Source organism: Echeneis naucrates, chromosome 22 (genome assembly GCF_900963305.1).
Source record: "Echeneis naucrates chromosome 22, fEcheNa1.1, whole genome shotgun sequence".
NCBI classification, from domain to species: domain Eukaryota; kingdom Metazoa; phylum Chordata; class Actinopteri; order Carangiformes; family Echeneidae; genus Echeneis; species Echeneis naucrates.
The window spans coordinates 9,745,427-9,763,574 of record NC_042532.1 but is presented as its reverse complement, the minus strand read 5'-3'; the positions used below and the strand labels follow the sequence as shown (position 1 = coordinate 9,763,574).

General features: G+C 41.7%; 1 protein-coding gene across 1 annotated transcript; it reads right to left on the bottom strand.

Moving 5' to 3' along the window:
- Window positions 1–272: 272 nt before the first annotated feature.
- Window positions 273–6,451, bottom strand: LOC115036237 (synapse differentiation-inducing gene protein 1-like). Its single transcript, XM_029494363.1, has 4 exons — window positions 6,317–6,451; window positions 4,236–4,733; window positions 1,034–1,171; window positions 273–431 (listed from the first exon to the last, which is right to left on the bottom strand). The coding sequence occupies exons 2-4, from the start codon at window positions 4,659–4,661 to the stop codon at window positions 273–275; spliced, it is 723 nt and encodes a 240-aa protein (XP_029350223.1). The 5' UTR covers window positions 4,662–4,733; window positions 6,317–6,451.
- Between the last annotated feature and the right edge of the window lie 11,697 nt (window positions 6,452–18,148).

Here is an 18,148-nt window from a genome sequence, read left to right as displayed (position 1 = left end):
CAATCTTTTCTTCTTCTTCTTGTCATGGTGGTAGAACAGCTTTGTAGAAGATCAGATCAATATGCAGTCAGTGATACTCCATCAACACATTTTCCCCCTATACCTCTAGTTTTAGTCTTCTCTTGATTTGGCTTCTTCCTCTCACTGACAGCCAGCAACAGCACAGGCACATACTTTGCCTGGAGGTGAAGAAATCTGTCCAGCCTCGTCTTTCCCCTTCTATCTTGCCACCTCTTTCTTGCTGTTTTTCCTCAAGCAAGCAGGTCCCAGTGTTATACATGTCCAGGCTTGGACAAGTAGGCTATGAGGGCTACAACAACCCCCACATACATCCCTGTTCCAATGGTGATGGAGAGAGCAGCCAGGAATAGAGCTCTTCTGGAGCTCATTCCTGCTCTGGAGAAGTCTCCCTTAGCTATGGCCTTTCCAGTCTGACAAAACAAAGCAGAGAGTGGTATGAGCTGGTGTGTTACTCATCAGCACCGAGTGTGTGAGTGGGTGTTAAGCCACAGTTAAAAAGAGAAAACAAGAAATACTCTTAGGGAGCCATTAGTTACCATGGCAATTAGGTCATTATCCTTCTGACAGTGACAAATGTGTTGTTTGGGTGTTTTGGTTTCCTATCAAAAAAATATCCTGGCCTTTATTTATTCTTCTGACATTATTTTCTGTTCTGCTATAATTGTCTGTTCAATTATTGTGGAATATGTTGTTTAAGCACTAACATACTTGAATGCTGTGCTGTATCAAAGTTGCAGGACCTTAATGTCAAGACAAATTTGACAATTACAAATGAGATCTCAGCTATTCATGTAGCAGCTGAACATAAAGTAATTTTCAGCACACTGTTCACACAGAAAACACTGATGTTAAAACAGAAGACTGACAGGTGAGCCGAACCTGCTGAATGTATGCAGCCGCTCATCTAAAACAACCGCAAGGAGGGTTGAAACGGTGGAAATTGGACTGCACTTGAAATAGGATGCAGTGTAATCAGAGTTAATGACAGGCATTGAGGTCTTGGGGCCTTTACCTTGTGAGAGTAGTAAAAGGCAACAATGCCCAACGGCCAGAAGCAGCAGAGCATGGTGAAAATGGCCAAGCCCAGGTAGTCCCGAGGGGGCAGCACAATGAAGTTGTCCTCACTCTCACTGTCACTGGAGCTGTCACTCTGGAAGAAAGCAGGTTAATAAAGAATAATTACACGCCACAATAAATAAATGATTCTACTTAGTGTAGAAATACATTTGATGAGACAAAGTACACTTGCTCAAAGCGGAAGGCAGAGGTGAGTGCAGTAAATCAGAGACAGACACCTAAATAATATTGGAATAGGCCTGACGTGTAAATAGTCAGGTGTATCCGCCCCCCCAGGATGCTTTATCTGCCCTTGTTCCACAAACACCCAGGACATGATGTGCTCAGCCAGCCAGAGGATTTTGTGCCTATGTCAACACCCATGAACGGCCTGACAGATAACACAGGATTAGCGGATTGTTCCATCATTGCGAGGTGACAGGGGAAACAGCAAGAAGACAGTGTCATTTATGTGCTAAATTGCCTCTACAGCATGAAAGACCTGAACTGTTTTTCCCCAGTGTCCCCAGTGTCTTAGAGGACACTGAGTGTTCAACAGACTCCTGGTGTTATGACTGCACTCCCCGACTCATTTCATTTTGTTTTGATCTTTTTTTTTTCTCTCTCTTTTTTTTTTAAATATTTGTAGTTGTTGGACATTGTATTGTTTAAAAGCTTTTACTTTTTTCAGGCCCAAAATCTTACCTACAGATATATGGAACTTTTTTTTTTTTTAAACTGCAGTCTGAAATAAATTCCTCCATAAAATTCAGGGCCACAGGAGCTGAGTGGGCTCATGAATGATGCATTGGATGGCCACTCAGAGTACACTGGCACATGGTGCCCACAGCGTGGAGGGCAGTGTGACTGCATGGTTGACCTTTTAGGGTGTGTGGCCTTTCGTCTCTCAGCTGTCCCACATGTTTGGCCAAAGAAATAGCTTTCATACACAGCAGCACTTTCATTTGCTCGTCTTACTGCCTGCAGGGATCACTCAAAGAGGAGAAAAAGAAGGCACAAAATACAAATGGATATGTGAAGCAGGAACTGAGCTGATCATCTTAGAGGTAATTAAAAAACAGTCAGGGAGGTGGGCACAGAGGGACCTGTTCTTACGCACTGGCAACCTAATTTTAAAGCATATTGTGCGCAATTTGTCTTTTCGCCTCTAATCTCATCTACATTTACCAAACCACAGGGTCTAATGTAATTATCCTGAGCTATTTTTGGAGTGTTTCGTTGTGAAAATGTTATTTAGATGTTGGGGGGCATTGGAGGCTGGATGCCCTATACCATCCAAACTGTTTCCACGCAGCTATGTTTGCCAAAAAAAGGTTTTGGCTTCCTGTTATCTGCTTTATGAATGCTGCCCACCTGGACAGCCGTGTGTGATCCATCAAAGTGACAGCTGGTCATAACCACATAATCTGACATCACATGAATAAACCGGTGGGCACAAACTGCAGTAATCTGCTTTTATCTTTGTAGCAGGACGTGATAACAGTCCTGAGTGACTGGTGCATTCAGTCCTGCTGACAGCCTGCCTGACACCGACTCCAACCAGCTGAGGACACACTCCCCAGCGTGGTCTGATGCCAGTCGAAGTGATGGGGCTCCACCGAGGCACAGTGCCTTTAACAACCTTGCCACAGCTCTCTCTGAGGTCTCGTTAGTGTCTGGAGGGGGACGGTCAACTCCACAGCATGGCTCATAAAGACCCCCACACCCTCAGTGACAGGGGCAATCACAGCGGCTTCATTCACAGGCTCTTGTTACTTTGTTGCCTGCAGTTTGTTTTGTCAGTCACCCAGATGTCAAACCTCTGCAGACAAAAAGTCGTCTAAGTCTACACTATGAACAAGGCACAGAGGAGCTGGAGATTGACTATTTGGGCCACAGTAAGGAATAAAAGAAAAGCTACTGGTGCAACATTAATGCGTGACACAAACTGTCACAGACAATATCCTGAAATCTTAAGTGTATGAATTCTTCCTCAGCTCTGCATTCTCTGTTTTAGTCTCTGCTGTGAAAGTCCACTAAATGTTTGATTTGCTGCCATAGAAAGCTGCTAAGCATAAACACACAGCTGGCACACGCGCTACGTCTTGAAGTATTGTCTACTCCTGGTGCGCTTAGCGTGTGTCTAATGTAACCTGTAGTGTGTTTGTGTGCTTTTATGAACAAAAGGACATGAGACCGAGCCGTCAGAAACACAGGGAGGTAACATGAAAAAACACAGGCGCTTAGTAAAAAGTGCCCTTTTCTAACTGGAAATACAATTTTCATCTGGTCATCAGATTCATTTAAATTGAATTGACATCGAATAACTTTATCTCTTGCCTCACCTGCTCCAACAGCCATGCATCAGCAGAGTCCCCCTTAATACCCTCAAAGCCCGTCATTACTTGTGGCTTTAATGGCAGTCGCTGCCATGTCTCTATCTATCTACCAGGCCTCCAAGTGACAAGTGCTGGTGCAATCATCAGCTCAGTTAGTGTTATACATCTTCTTCTGCTAGCTTAAAGCCCTGGGTGTCTCACAAGCATCCCTTGGTGAAATTAGTTTTTTACCACTTCTGAAAGGATTTTGCTCCTACTCTTGTCACGAATTCATTTGGAGAGTGCAGTTATAGTTTTAAAAGATATACCCTGGGCCGATGAAATCAGATGTGTCATCTTCTAAGAATGTAATTATAAAACAAAAGTGTACAATTACCCTGCACTAAATTTGAAAGGCTCCAGAAAATTGACCATTTAGAGTGAGAAATGAGAATGAACCAGACTGGCAGTCTATCAGAATGTTAAATCAAATATTAGTATGACGAGACTGCACACAGCTTGACTCAATTTCCACAGAAAGATGGCCATGACTGTTACAACTAAGCATTTAAATACTTTTAACTTCATGATTTCTTAGTAATAATAATAATAATTAATATTTCAAACACTGTCAATTTAGTCTTGCTTTCATTTACATTTCATCATGCATGGTTTTAGTAATTACTTCTGTAGGTGTACTGGACATATTATTATTTCTGCTCCTCCATAATAAGTATATAATTACAGATCAGGCCACCACTGAAACAAATGGAGCCCTGCCTACAACTCCACAATGACAAACCACTAAAGCACTAACTTTTTTACTCATTGACCTCTGACCTCATACTCAGGACCCTGCTCGTCCTCCACCTCGTACGACACCGTCTGGATCTTGGCATTCTTCTCTCCTTGTAGACTGTCCAGGGCGTTTTCTGTGGACGCTCCATCCAAAACAGCGTCTTTAACCTCTGTGAACGTGGTCTCAAAGCTCTCACTTTTGGAGTCCTTGCTGTGAAGGCTCACATCGTCTTTGTACAGGATGAAGTTGGGTCTGTAAAAGGCCTCAACTGCCATATGCAGGGACTTTGCATCCAGGAACTGCTGAGTCTTGTGCTTGCCATTAGTCCCAGTGTAGTAGTAGCCGATGAGGCCGTCTTGGTAAGGCGGGTTTGGGTAGTCACACTGATAACCCTGGTAATCATGGGAAACAACGTGTCTGCTGGATTTGTCCAGCAGGGGGTTCTGGAGCTCACTAAGGCTCTCCATAATGATGATTGCAGGTTCAGACGTCTGGTGTACAAGAGAAAGGTGTCCAAGAAAGAATTGGCAGTCCAGTAGCTGGAAAAAGAACAATATAATAAAACCTGAGAGTGATATAACAGTTCATTTAAATCATAAAACAATTTAGCAATGCAGCTATTCAGTCTGAGCCAGGAGACTTCTTATTTTCTTTTTTCTACTAATAATGAGTTTTCTTGGATGTGAATTCAGTGCAGGAAATCTTACTTGGCAATCAGCATTCCTCGCACAAGATCTTGCCAGTCTGGGCCATAAAATCACCATCTGTTGTATGTTCAACTGTTGCATCTCAGGCCCCCTGATTCATATAAACATGTAGGACAAAAATATCTCCTACTTGTAGGAGCTGCCTATATTGAAAAGCGGGGAGAGTGTGTGACAGGTGGTGCTGTATTTCCCAGTGAATACTGATTACTCTGACTCTGACTGCTCTGTGGACTGGCCTTCTTCACTCGCTGTTTTCAAATGCTGCTGGAAAACAGCGAGGCAAACCAAACGAAAGACCTGTGATTAAAATTTGTGTTTTATGGAAAACGAATAGTTTTCGGTAATCTTAAGGAGAGGAAGTCACTGCGGCATCAAGTCCACCAATGAAAGATTTGACCAAACAAATGCGCAATTGTTTAAATGTATTTATTTTTAGCAAATTTACCATCCAGCACCAATGGCCAATCTCTCATGCTCTGCAATTATCAAATGATTTTTTTCATCCTCTGTTTAATGATGAAATAAGATTTTTTTTTTTTTTTTAAAGCCCCCAAAGCAGTCATGTAGTATATTCCAATTCGTAATGAGTACGAGATCAAGTCAGAGTCATTTCACGCTTTTTTGTTCAAAGTGCTGTAGTCAGGAATGAGCTATGGGTTGGAAACACACAGGACAATTGAGTGATTTTCCACAGATTAGAGGCAGAGCTTAATTTATGAGGTTGGAGGGGTGACTTTAAAGAGGAATCAGACACGCAGAAGCCTGGTATAATAACTGCAGTACCGTAGACTTTAAACGGAAGCCCCAAGCTTCAGTGTCATTGCAAATGATTGTATTTGTTTGCTGTGAATATGCAGTGCGTTCCTGTTTTGAAGAGAAGACAGGCAGATGTAGAGGAGACCTTTGACCCAAGATAATAAAAGCTACTGCAGCAACAGTAGCTCTGGGAGAAGGAATGATGTGGAGCCAGCAGCTGTGAATCTGAGCCCACACACAACACTCTGGCTCACTATCTTCCAACAGCATGTCCAGTGGTTTCCATTCCCACATCAGGCAGCAGCACACTCTCCAGATAACAGAAAATTCCATTACACACTACATTAAACAACAAAACCCCCATCTGCAAATAATTCATCTGACATGAGAAGGTGTGCACTCAGCACGTGAGCCTCAAACTGCACAATTTTCCCTCTTTCTGTTTTTGTCTGTTTACTACTTTATTAGTACTGATCTCATCCTACACACACAAACTCACGCATAGAGACACAAATATTTTGATGACATCACACCTTTTATTTCCAAACGCGTAATTTTTGTTCCTGTTAATAAGGGTATGTGTCGTGTTCTCTCCTGTCATAGGGATATCTCAGAATAAAAGGAGTCTATTACAGATAAACATCCGAAAATCATCTTACCTGTGCTAGAAAATGCTCCCGCAGGTTTGTTCAGCATCGTTCCTCGGCGCAACTGAGTCGATGGAGACGGACGGAGCCACCTTATCAGTTTTATGGGAAACTGTAATCGGAGATTACATTTGTTGTCCGCTGAAAAGGTCCAGTTATTCCGGCGGGGAGAGAGCGGACTTGGCTCTCTGAGCTCTGCTCGCTGTGGCACCGCCGCTGCGTCTGACAGGTAGATTTTTACGCGCAGAGTCACGCCACGGATCCAAACAACTCCGACCGCAGCCGGCTGGCCGAAGCTGGAAACTCTATCCCCCACCGCGGATCTGACATTCCCAAACTTGCGTCGCTCGGATATCTTCTTCAATCCCAAACACCCGCCCCATGACTGTGGTGTTTACCTTTTTTCCAAACAGGTTGGGTGCTCTCTCAGATCGCCACTGAAAGATGTCTGATAGCACGATCCACGGGATTCAGCTGTCCTGAAGTTAAAACTGCTTATTTATTCTTCCCCCACTGAGAACGCCCACTATTCTACAAAAAACAAAACAAAACAAAATCAGCAAAACACATGATCCACAAAAATCACCTTATTCACAACAATACAGTTTGTATTTATTTACTTTCATTATTTCTTTCATTTTCAATGTGCTTGGTTCCAACTATAGCGTAGAAATAAGCCACTATTAAATTCGTTGCACATTTATATTTGATGAATATTTTAAACAAATCCCATGCATTTATCATGAGCCTGCCAATTTCCTTGTGCCTTTAACCCACTCTGCTAAGCTGCTTATGATTCCATGGCACAATTTATCATTGTAAACACCGTTTACATAACATGAATATACATATAGATGTCTTTCCATGAAAGCAAATGGGTGACATAAACCTAATAAACTTAATTCATTTCAATCCCACAGGAAAACAAAAACGTCCCTGTAATATTTTCAGAGACAGTCTGTAGTGTAGACTTATGTAAAAACATTGCCTATCAGAGCTTTGTGTGCTGTTCCAAAAAATCTAAAAGACTGATATACAGCCACTGAACACTAGAAACATATCTTATTCAGAAGGAGCACTCTGTTCCACAGGCTCATAAAAACGTCTGGAGTTTATAATGTGCTAGCCCAGGTCCTGACAGTTTCACTGGGAGATGCATTAAGGTACTGATGGACACTTTATGGAGGAAACCTGGGGCTGCATTTATAAGACCGTGCACACATGAGCTGCATCTTTTCCACAGTCACCTTGTGTTCACATGCACGAGTCGACATGGCGTAACAGCTCTGCCGTCTCTGTGATGGATACCACTCCCTCAGGAGACAAGTATATTAGCAGAGGGGGCGAGTGGAAGGCAGCCAGAACCTCTAACTGCCCCCCCCCATCATCCTTCATGGAAGGATTCAAAATAAATTTACAAATGATGATCTGAAACTAAATTGTACATGAGCCTGCATCATCTGAAACATCCAAATCCAGGATTTGAGGCTAAACCAGTAAAGCTCGTTGGTGCCATTTTAAGCATAGTTTATGAAAAGAGAAGATTTCTCTTTGGACTATGCGCTCGCCAGGCTTCTGTAGATGGACTGTGAATATTTATGGTTCTCCCTGTGCCCTTTTCTTCTGCTCCATTTTCTACTCTATATTTAGGCAATGTGTCACTACAGAGCAGATGCACTATTTGTCAGGCATTTTCCCTTCAGAGTGTTGTAATTTCAAGAAACAGAACAAACCAAATGAGCCAAATGTGCAGGTGTCTATGTAGGCCTACTCCTGATTGACAAAACGCTTCTCGTATTGACTCTTTCCTGTTTCCCCTGTTTGATATCGCAGCCAAGTCCAACACCATGGACTTCCCTAAGGCCCATTAACCAGCTTTAATCCTTTAAACACTTTGGGGAATTAATCAGGCTAATCCGATTGGCCAAGAAAGTATTAAACCACTTAAATTGATCTGGCCTAGTCTTCCTTTGTGAAGACTGGTGGAAGGGGGTATAAGCAGCTTTTCCCCGAGGCCGTTCTCCGCATTCTTTCCTGTTTAATTGTACACTTGAACAAAGCTTACACTAATAGAGAGCCTCGGGCCAATGAAGCAACCCACGGGACTGATGGAAAAACTGAATATACATCCACACCTACATATGTGTATTTAAAACATAAATGGACATACATATATATGTACTGTTTGTGTGTGTGTGGACCCCACAGTGTGACAGGGCTGTGTCTATGGTAATGTTTTAACCCTTTGTAGACCAGGAGGCATCCAGTGAACCTCCATCTGAAAAACTCCTTTCAACATAGCGCCACAGCCAAATACAGACTTCCACTCCCCACCTGACCCAGGACACAGAGGGCTGGCCAGGAAGCAGAAGAACTGACAGATTCATGTCCTGTTGTGGGCAGAGAGTGAGACTGTATAAATTAGAAGTGGGGATGAATAAGCGAGTAGGTAGGTGGGGGGGAGATGGCAGATCCAGCTGTTCACCTTCAGGCAGCGGTTAGTTCTTCCAAAGGGACAAATGGAGTTTAAGAGCTGACAAGCACGACAGAATGTGGTATCTGGTTCCCACTGAATTTACGATAGTAAAGGCGGACAGTGTAGGCCATGAACGGGAATGAATTTATTGCTCTTACATCTATAATGAAAAACATAATAGTTGGTGAATGCCAGCATTATGAGAAGCAATTTCATTAAAGCATTGGAAAGCTGCACGCAGGATGACTTTCAAGGTCCTTCTACAAATGTTCAATCAGAATATTAACAGTATGTGTCTGGATGTTGGCACAGGTCGCTGCACAGGTTCAGGGGGAATGGGTGGGCAGGGAGTCCCGAGGGAGCGGCACAGGCTTTTGGCTTTGCAATTATCTAACACACAAACGCAATATGTGTCGAATTAAGTGAAAGCGCTCCATCAGGAGGGGAAAGGTCACACTTTCTCATCTGCAGTTTAAGGCAGAACTAATACTAATACGAATACTTGACTCTATCCTTTACCTTTAACGGTAAATGCTAAGTGTGCAAATTGAGAGATCCAGTCTGGAGCTCACTAGTTAATGTCAATCATAACTGAACTTCATCCTGCTGAGGCAGAGTGACTTAGGGCAGTGATGCGTTTCTCATCTTCACAGGTCGTTGGCAGTGGTTCAGTAGCCAACTGTTCTTACCCGGCGACACTGTGCTCAGATTAATGGCATCCTCCGTGGCCAGATTTGAAAACTTCCATTAATGGAACACCAATGATAATTTATTTGGACAGCCGAGCGGCTTCTCTGTGAATAATGAAGTGGCCCTGGGATCATTAATATGATGGATTTTATCTAATGTAATGATGCTGCGCTGGAAGTCTTAGCTAAAAAAAAAAAATTATAATAATAATAAAATAAAATAAAAAATATATATAATAAGCTCTGTACATTGTTTGCATTATTGATTTGTAGACTGAAAACAATTTTGATGACACTGTGTCACTTTACAAGGGGATTAAAGATTTTTTTAATAACTCACACCCTCAAGGATCACCATTTGAAAGATTATTAGTGCTAACAAACAGCCTGCTGTTAATAATGCACAGGCTAGGTATAGCTGTAAAATTAGTAAGCCGGGCATGACAGTTGGCTTTATAACTAGTAAGGATATGTTTCTTTCACTGTCTGTCTCATCAGTCGAAATAAGACAAATTAACATTCGAGTTCCCCACTGTGCCAGAGCTGCTGTCTGATGTGTCACAGGACCAGCTTGCATATGTTGGAATTTTGCACCTTATGATTTCCCATTAAACCTATTAAACAGTATCTTAAGTGGCAGAGGATTTACTGTTATGTCTCCAATATGCTTCTGAGCAAACAGAGCTCAGATCGAGCCATATTTCCCCGTCTGTCGGTGGTTTTGGGACCGCTGTGGAAGGGTTATAAATAAGTAATCGTCTAGGAGCCGCTGCAGGTTAGGCAAGGGAGCTCACCAAGGGCCAGGGTGACTCATCGTCCCTGTCTCTTTGCATCGTGTCAGTTACCTGGTGTTTGCACCTGTCATTGTAGCCTCTATCACCACCGTAAATCCACAGACTTGCACATATAAACTACATCCTTTTAAAGGATGCATCCGCGTACTCCACTGTAGCAGCTTTTTCTCCCATTGTATTAAACAGCCATGATCATTATCTGTATGATTACACTGAATGAAATGAAAGTGTGTGGAAAATGTCAGGCTTAGCCGCAAGATTTACCACTCAATCGTAATCTGCAATTTTATTGTTTTTCATTGAGTCATTTTGCACAAAAACAACATAATAAAAAAAATAATAAAATAAAGTACATTTTTATGCCATCTATTGAGCACCAAATAACAGGCAGATCTAAAGTATCTCAAGTGCCAGATATGTTACATTCATCAGGTGGATACCAATGTGACTTCATATGAATACTAATGTTGCTCAGTATTTGCTTCATCTGTACATTAACTGTTAGTTCACAGGTCCACATCGTCTTCATGATCCTCCTCCTACAATTCACTTTTTCCATGTTTGAAGAAACCAGGACCTTATTAATACAATTTTTAAAGTTCAAACACGAGGGCAACATTTTCTGTGGCATTTCCACTGGCTTTGCTTCCACTTCCTGAAGGGCTGGCACTTCAATAGTTAAGTGCATTCAGCAACAATGCCATCCTAGAAGTACTTAGCATCACATTTTCCGTTGTGCAGAAAATCCTTTTGTACATTGTGAACAATGAAACTAAAAATGCTGATGAACGGATTGTAGTAGATTGCATCATTCTCTTCAGCGTGATGCGCTTGAAAACCATATCCATTGAAACAAGAACGCTAAAACTAATTATTTCATCTCACGAGGCTTGCTGATTTGAATCAATAGCTGCATGCTCCCTAATGTTTTTCCTTAATGTTCTTCTCTGAATTGTAATTTCAGGTGCCTTTATTATCCCTACTTGGCAGCTTGCCGTTGGTGCCCTTATTTAAAAAGCTGTTCTCAGTGCCCACTGTCACTGTGGCCGATGTGACTAATAAGCAACACACGAGACACAGGGATTCCTGCAGGTGTCAGAAGGTCAGGAGGGACTACTTATTTGCGTGTGCTATTCTGCCTCGCATTTTCAAAAGTGTCTAATGGGCCCATGGGAGATGGTAGTGTTGTTGTCGTGGTGAATGTAATTACAGCTCTCCAGAAACCTATGATGCGCTGCCTCATGACCATTTCTGTGTCAATGGCACCTGTTCCTTTGGATATGTGTTGACTTGGATTGCCTTTTAAGAGCGTAAATGGTTACAGGTAGTGGAGGTGAATTTCTGTTACTGTTCGTCCATTCAAATGACTACTCTGCTCTGTCTGTTTAACATGATCCCTTTTTCCATCCCTTTTCTGCTGTGCAGATAATAGTGCGATCTTCTGAGAAGCAAGGCAGCAGGATGGGATATGGATAATATTTTCTCGTTTTCATGCTTACTCACTTTGGATAATAACAGTTTGCTCGATGCAAAGCAGTGGCAGACACAGAGAGATCAAAATGACATTAACATAGTCGCTGAAAAATGTCACCAGAGAAAATGTGTCCATGTTGAGAATGATTACTGAAAGCTTCTGTATGAGCGGGTCTGACCATGGATGACACTTCAAAACATGATCACTATAATTGACATTGCTTTCCCTTGTTAGGGTGAATAATAGATACCTCACTTTGCATAATTCATCTGAAATGCAGTATTTGCTGATATTTTTTTCCTCCCAAGTTCAAGGCTAAAGTTGTCACTGCCACTGTCACTTTGTCAGCAATTTATTCTCATCATCAACAGAGAAACATGCTCTATCTGCAGAATTTAATGGGAACTACATAAACAACATGGGGCAATGTTATCATGCTTGCACGGACTGTTTTCCTGTTTTGTCTGAATTATAAACTAAGCATTTAATGCATGTGTGTACACCACATCAGCCTATGTACGCACATAACAGATTTATAAGACTGATGATAATCTAATTGTGATTTTAGAGATGCTGGTCCCTAAAGTTAAGTCAGTTTAACAACGGGGACTGCTGGAAGTATACATATTTTATTGGCATATCCATATTTTAATGACGTGCTCATTATGTTGAGTGATGGCTCGGATGGAGATTTAATCAGGTCCTTTTTAATCTCTCATTTATTTCATAATGACCTATTTCCCACTTGACATTGAGTCAGAGGTGGACAGGCCATTTTACTATGGCACTGAAATCTGTCAGTAAGAAAGTTCTACATGGATTTCTCCTTTGCAAGCAAGTAATAAAAAACTATCATAAGATACTGATATTTTTGTTGATTAAATCCAAGGACTTCCCCTTCAATTCAAGGACAGACATGTATTGTGATGAAAATTAAATTTTTTTTTCTGTTTGGAGTTGTAGCTACAGCTGTATCTGTAGCACTGGCTAAACAGTGTATGAGTATAATTACATGTATACTACTACAGAATTCAGGATTACTTTCGCAGTATTTTTTAGGCTTGTTATTGTCACCACGGTGCCCTTGTGAGGCTTTAATGAAGTTGCAATTACTTAAAGTTAAATGCTAATGTTTGTAATGCACTTGTACTTGGACGATCCCTGAATTTTCCGTGTGAACCTTCCACAGGTTCATGTTCTGGAGAATTTGCCAGCAATACATCTCAGCAATATTTCACTTGGACCAAAGTAGCGGCGCAAGAGCTTGGCTGCTAATACGTGATACATATAGATAAAGGGATTAATGAGTTTACATTAGTTAAACATCTACTTCATTTCTGTGCCAATTATCTGTCATAATTTCGCCTGGTGCTGTGTACTATAGACAGATTAGTTAAACATTACATAACTGAAGACATGATCATAACAGATTAGCTTCCTCCTACAAGGTCCTTGTGTGTGTGTGTGTGTGTGTGTGTGTGTGTGCGTGTGGTATTCTATATAAGGGATGATAGTTTCTTAAAACAGGTTGACAAAGTGACACCTAAGGTAACCATGGTTACAAAGTACAAGGTACACTACCAGTCAAACGTTTGGACCCACTTTCCCATTTGAATGCGAAGGAGAGTGTGTCCAAAGTTTTGACTGGCAATGTAGAAGGAGAGGGAGCAGTGGAGACCGTCGACCTGTGCGGATTATCTCCATTACAACAGCTAATTCACAAGTGATGCTGCCAGTACTACACCAGCGCTTTTCATTTTCTAGAGACACAGTTTATGGTCCAGATGGTGTCTGCACAGACCAGGAACTCAGGCAATAAACCTGAACAGAGGACAGGGCTAAAAGTAAAGCTGCTAAATGATATGCTTCTATGGGCTTTCATGGGGGAAAGGCAGGGAAAAGGCATTGTTTTTTTAATTTTTATTTATTTATTTATTTATTTTTGATGGCTTGTAATTTTTTTTTTAAATGTAATTTTGTGCTAATATAGCATATTAATTTACTTAAAGTGGCGCTAGACGTGCTCTCACTACAGTAAGTGTGACAATCACAATGTCTATTCTTAGATTAGAAATGCAAGATGGCGAAATACGCTGCAATCTCTATCTATTCGTTGCGTTTCAGATTTCTCAGAAACTATACTGTGTACAACACAGTATAACTGAATGACCACAGAAGGTTGAGGAAATAGTACATTTCGGATAGTGATGGACTTAATGAAAGTGAGTTTACAGCGTAGCCTAATGAATCTTCAGATGTTGCTGTGAACAGTGGTAGCTGCTTTGTGACCCCATTTTTCCTCATTAGCTCTGAAGTTTCTTCTGTCCCTGTCCACTTCACAATCCCATTTCACATGCAAGGAACTCTCCCAATTAATTACAACAGAGTCCAGAGAAACAGATTCTAAATATGGTTTTGTTTTGCGTGCTGATGAAACGACAACAGATACTGGAAGCACTGCCTCACCCTGGTGTTATTCCTTCAACAGTTTGCAGTGATGGCTGCAGTTTATTAGCATATGAAAGGCTAAAAGCATGTTTTGTGTAGCTGCAGTGATGCCGAGCTTTGACCTCTGACAGCCACATTTTAATCAGTTGGTCTGTGAGTCCCAGTTATGATTGTTCAAGATGTTACTGAAATTCCCACTGGGTGTGATCTTTGACCACCACAAAGAAAATCTATTCATCCTTGAGTCTAAATCAATGTTAGTACTATTAATGAAAATTTTACTGCAATATCACATTCCTGACAGTGCGATGGATAAATGTGCACTACCAGTCAAGAGTTTGGACATGTGTATATACATACAGCCATCCCGGTGTATAATGCCTCAGGCTGTTGCTGCCTCAGTGACACAGAGGCACACAAAGTACTGCAGGCAGGCATATATAAGTGCACTCTGCTCATCAAAATACCCACAACTTTGGATTCAACATGGTCTGTCCCTCAGCTTGCACGATTCCTTTATTCCACTTGGCCATGTGAGTTTGAGGTCTTCTGGGATGACAGGTTAACAGCGTGATGAATAGATGAAGAGGAGTGGCTGCACAGGTCTGGCTGTCCACTCACATTATCTGTAGGCTTCATCCTCTCAAGCAGTCACCAGGGAAGGTCAGGATTCACGTGGTTTTACCGGCCTTGTGGGTCGACTGAACGATGAGACCTTGTGAGTGGCTCCCTGGATCGCGCCGTTATGAGATCACAGCAGAAATTACACAAAAACATTATTGATGAGCAGCTCAGCTGTGTCTGTATTTTTCTGATCTACTTCAGTTATGAAACATCAAAAAATAAAGGAGGGCCATCCTTTATCCTTTTATTCTGTTCTAAGAAACTAGTTAAGCTCTAAATGCTCAAAGTGCTAATGGTCACTCTCCAGGGTCGCCTGCAAGGATGAAAACAACAAATTACATAAATCTGAATAGCTGGCTGCTGACAGATGGCAGAGAATTATTTGTGATATGTTTAACTTCTTTCAAGTTGACCCAAATTAACTTCCAGCCGTCACACCGCTGACTCCAGGGATCAGGAAGGTGATCTTTGATGATTACAGTGTAAAATGACGGTTGGAGGGAAGGCTGCTGATAAAGCAGCAGTCATGCAGCGTGGCACGCATGATCTGAATGTCATGTGAATGTTGTGTATCGACCTTAAGATAATCGTTTAACACTTGTGGATGCTTATTTTTTTTGTTGTCCAGAGATGATAATATTGATATTACTCTCATACCCAACATCAAGTATGGGGCCAAAGCCAGGACACAGTTAGCTTAGCTTCAGCTCTGGGACTGCTAGGCTAGTTTTTGGCCTTTACGCTAAGCTAATTGTCCCCTGCTTTAGGCTCAGTACAGGATCAGGACTCCTGTAGTGTGAGATTGAAAGCTGTGGTTTAACAAGATGTACACTACTATGTTTGGGCTGGATCAACAACAAATGGACCAACAGGGTGGACCCATGTGGAGCCAAGCCTTTGCCCTGTACTAGTTCGTGGCATGTATAGTTACCTAACTCATTTAAACACTTTAAATGAGTTCCCCAACACACAATTGTCATAATGGTGAAATTTCCATAGTTTTTTATTTTATTTTATTTTATTTTTTGTACAAAGTTGTAAAGTTGTAAAGTTGGACATTTAAACATGACAATTAGAAGGGGACAGCGCAACATGGCGCCCTAGTGGTTAGAGCTGCCGCCCCACAATAAGGCCTGGGGCCTTTCTGTGTGGAGAAGGTATGTTCCTCACATGCTTGCGTGGGTTTTCCTCGCGTTACTCCGGTTTCCTCCCACCGTCCAAAGACGACATGTTTGGGTTAATTGGTGACTCTAAATTTTCTGTAGGTCTGAGTGTGAGTGGTTGTTGGTCTCTGTGTGTCTCTCTATGTTGGCCCTGCAATGTACTGGCGACCTGTCCAGGTCGTACCCCGTTCTCAACCGGCTCCAGCACCCTCTGCGACTGGGAAGCGGATAAACGGTAGAAGATGAATGAATGAATAAGGGGACTACAGATTCTTTCGGCTTACTTTTTTTTTCCTCGCAGGTTGTCACTTTGTAAAACCACAGCTTGCCACCTTCACACTGAGTTTTGCGTACAGATAAATTAGGTTATCATGTTTTTACAAAAGCCTGCTGATGGGGCAGATTTGTATACCCTTGGGCAGAGATCAGAAATAGACTTGACAGATATAGTGTTCCTTCTGTTTCCAGTCTAAGCTAACTAACTGCACACCTCCAGCTATCGCTTCTTACTTCAGGGACAGACTTGAGTGGTATAATGCTTCTCATTTGAATCAACAATACCATAAATAAGGCTTTTTATTTCAAGAATTCCTCTTGTTTCTGTACCTCCACATGGCAGTGCTTTTCTAATTTTTAGTATTTAATGTAGAACTTTTAAAATCTGACTGCTACATGGTGAATTTGACAGAGGAGCGTTTAGCTTGTGTACCTCACTCAGAGAATTGATTGCACTTTCAAATCTTTAAATTGTCCACTCATTTCAAATTTCCATAAACAAGTGACAACCCTGACTGCTTTACCTGTCATACCGAGGCATGTATGAAAAACAAGCTTGTTTTGAACATAAATAGTACATTGTGATCGGGCAGCGGCTTGGAAAGCTTCAAATTTTCCTGGGGATGTGACCTTCAAAAAGAATACACAGCAGACATGACGAAGGAATGATAGAACCATCTCTGTTGCTGACCTTTAAGTGATGTATCGCCTTGGAGTGGTAAGTGATATCAATGGCTTTGCGCCGTTATGATGTGCAAGGTACATATGTCACTTTATCCTCCAGGCATTTTAGGCAGACTCTGCTGCCTGGACACGTCCTCACAGCAGGGGTCACTGGAGAAAGCGTCAGATGGTGGTCAACCAACAGCAGCTATCAGCCTCTTAAACAGCCTCCTGGTCTGGCCTTCATTAGTCCTCTGACTATTCCAGCCAGCCATGATGGAGTGATGTGCGACTGATGGTGTGAGTGAATGGATAGCCCCTCTCTCTCTCTCTCTCTCTCTCTCTCTCTCTCTCTCTCTCTCTCTCTCTCTGTGTATTGTTGCTGCAGCGAACAACTAATCATTATACACAGATGCACTACTGAAGCTCCATTTAACAAATAATCACAACTCTAGCACAGTGATGGTGTTTCACAAGTAAGAGTCACTGCAATTTGAGCTTGATTTGGTTTGACTGTAGCATTAAAACACCATGTGCTGGTTTGACTAACATAAGCAGAGAGGTCCCTGGATGATAAATTGTAATGATATGATAAATCTAAAGCTGGGAAATGTTAGGCCACTTCAAACTAAGGCCAAAGTAGAGAATGAATCCATCAGGGAGACATGAGTTAATACGACATGAAACTTGCTGCCTGTGACTCTCGATGCTCTATCAGGATAATGTTGCATCCGATTTGTTTTTTATGGGAACATATTGGACAGACATGCAGAAGTTATTACAGATGATTCATTTTATGTGTGATCACACTGTGCACAATGTGCTAATATATATAAAAAAAACCTTGGCTTATTAAATCTGTCCTCAAGGTTTATATTTTCAGTCTACTTCCATGAAATCCTTGATAAATCAGCTTCAGCTGCAACTCACATATTGGAGCTAAGTATGATTATATAGAGATCCCCTGTGCAAATCTTTAGGCTGGTATATGCAAATGAGGTGCTGCAGATGTAGAGGTCCTGCCTCAAGGAAAATGATAAAGTCAGCTTATGCGGTGAAATGAATTTAATGTTTTCAGTTTCATTGTAATTTGCATGACTTGGCAATAAGAGAAACAGAAAATTTAGAGACTGGTACACAAATTCATTGTAATGTAAAGCCACCAAAGCCGTAGAGCCATGCTAGTGGTGCAGGTCAAAGGGAATGACAAAGAGTGCCACTAGTTCAACAATGAAAT

Bases quoted from the DNA above. Each gene is read 5' to 3' on its own strand.
- LOC115036237 (XM_029494363.1), bottom strand. From the start codon at position 4,661: ATGGAGAGCCTTAGTGAGCTCCAGAACCCCCTGCTGGACAAATCCAGC. The intron at 1,172-4,235 runs GTCAGAGGTCAA...GCTTTCTTCCAG, and splicing joins AGCAGGGTCCTGAGTATGAG to AGTGACAGCTCCAGTGACAG. The intron at 432-1,033 runs GTAAAGGCCCCA...TTGTTTTGTCAG, and splicing joins CCTTTTACTACTCTCACAAG to ACTGGAAAGGCCATAGCTAA.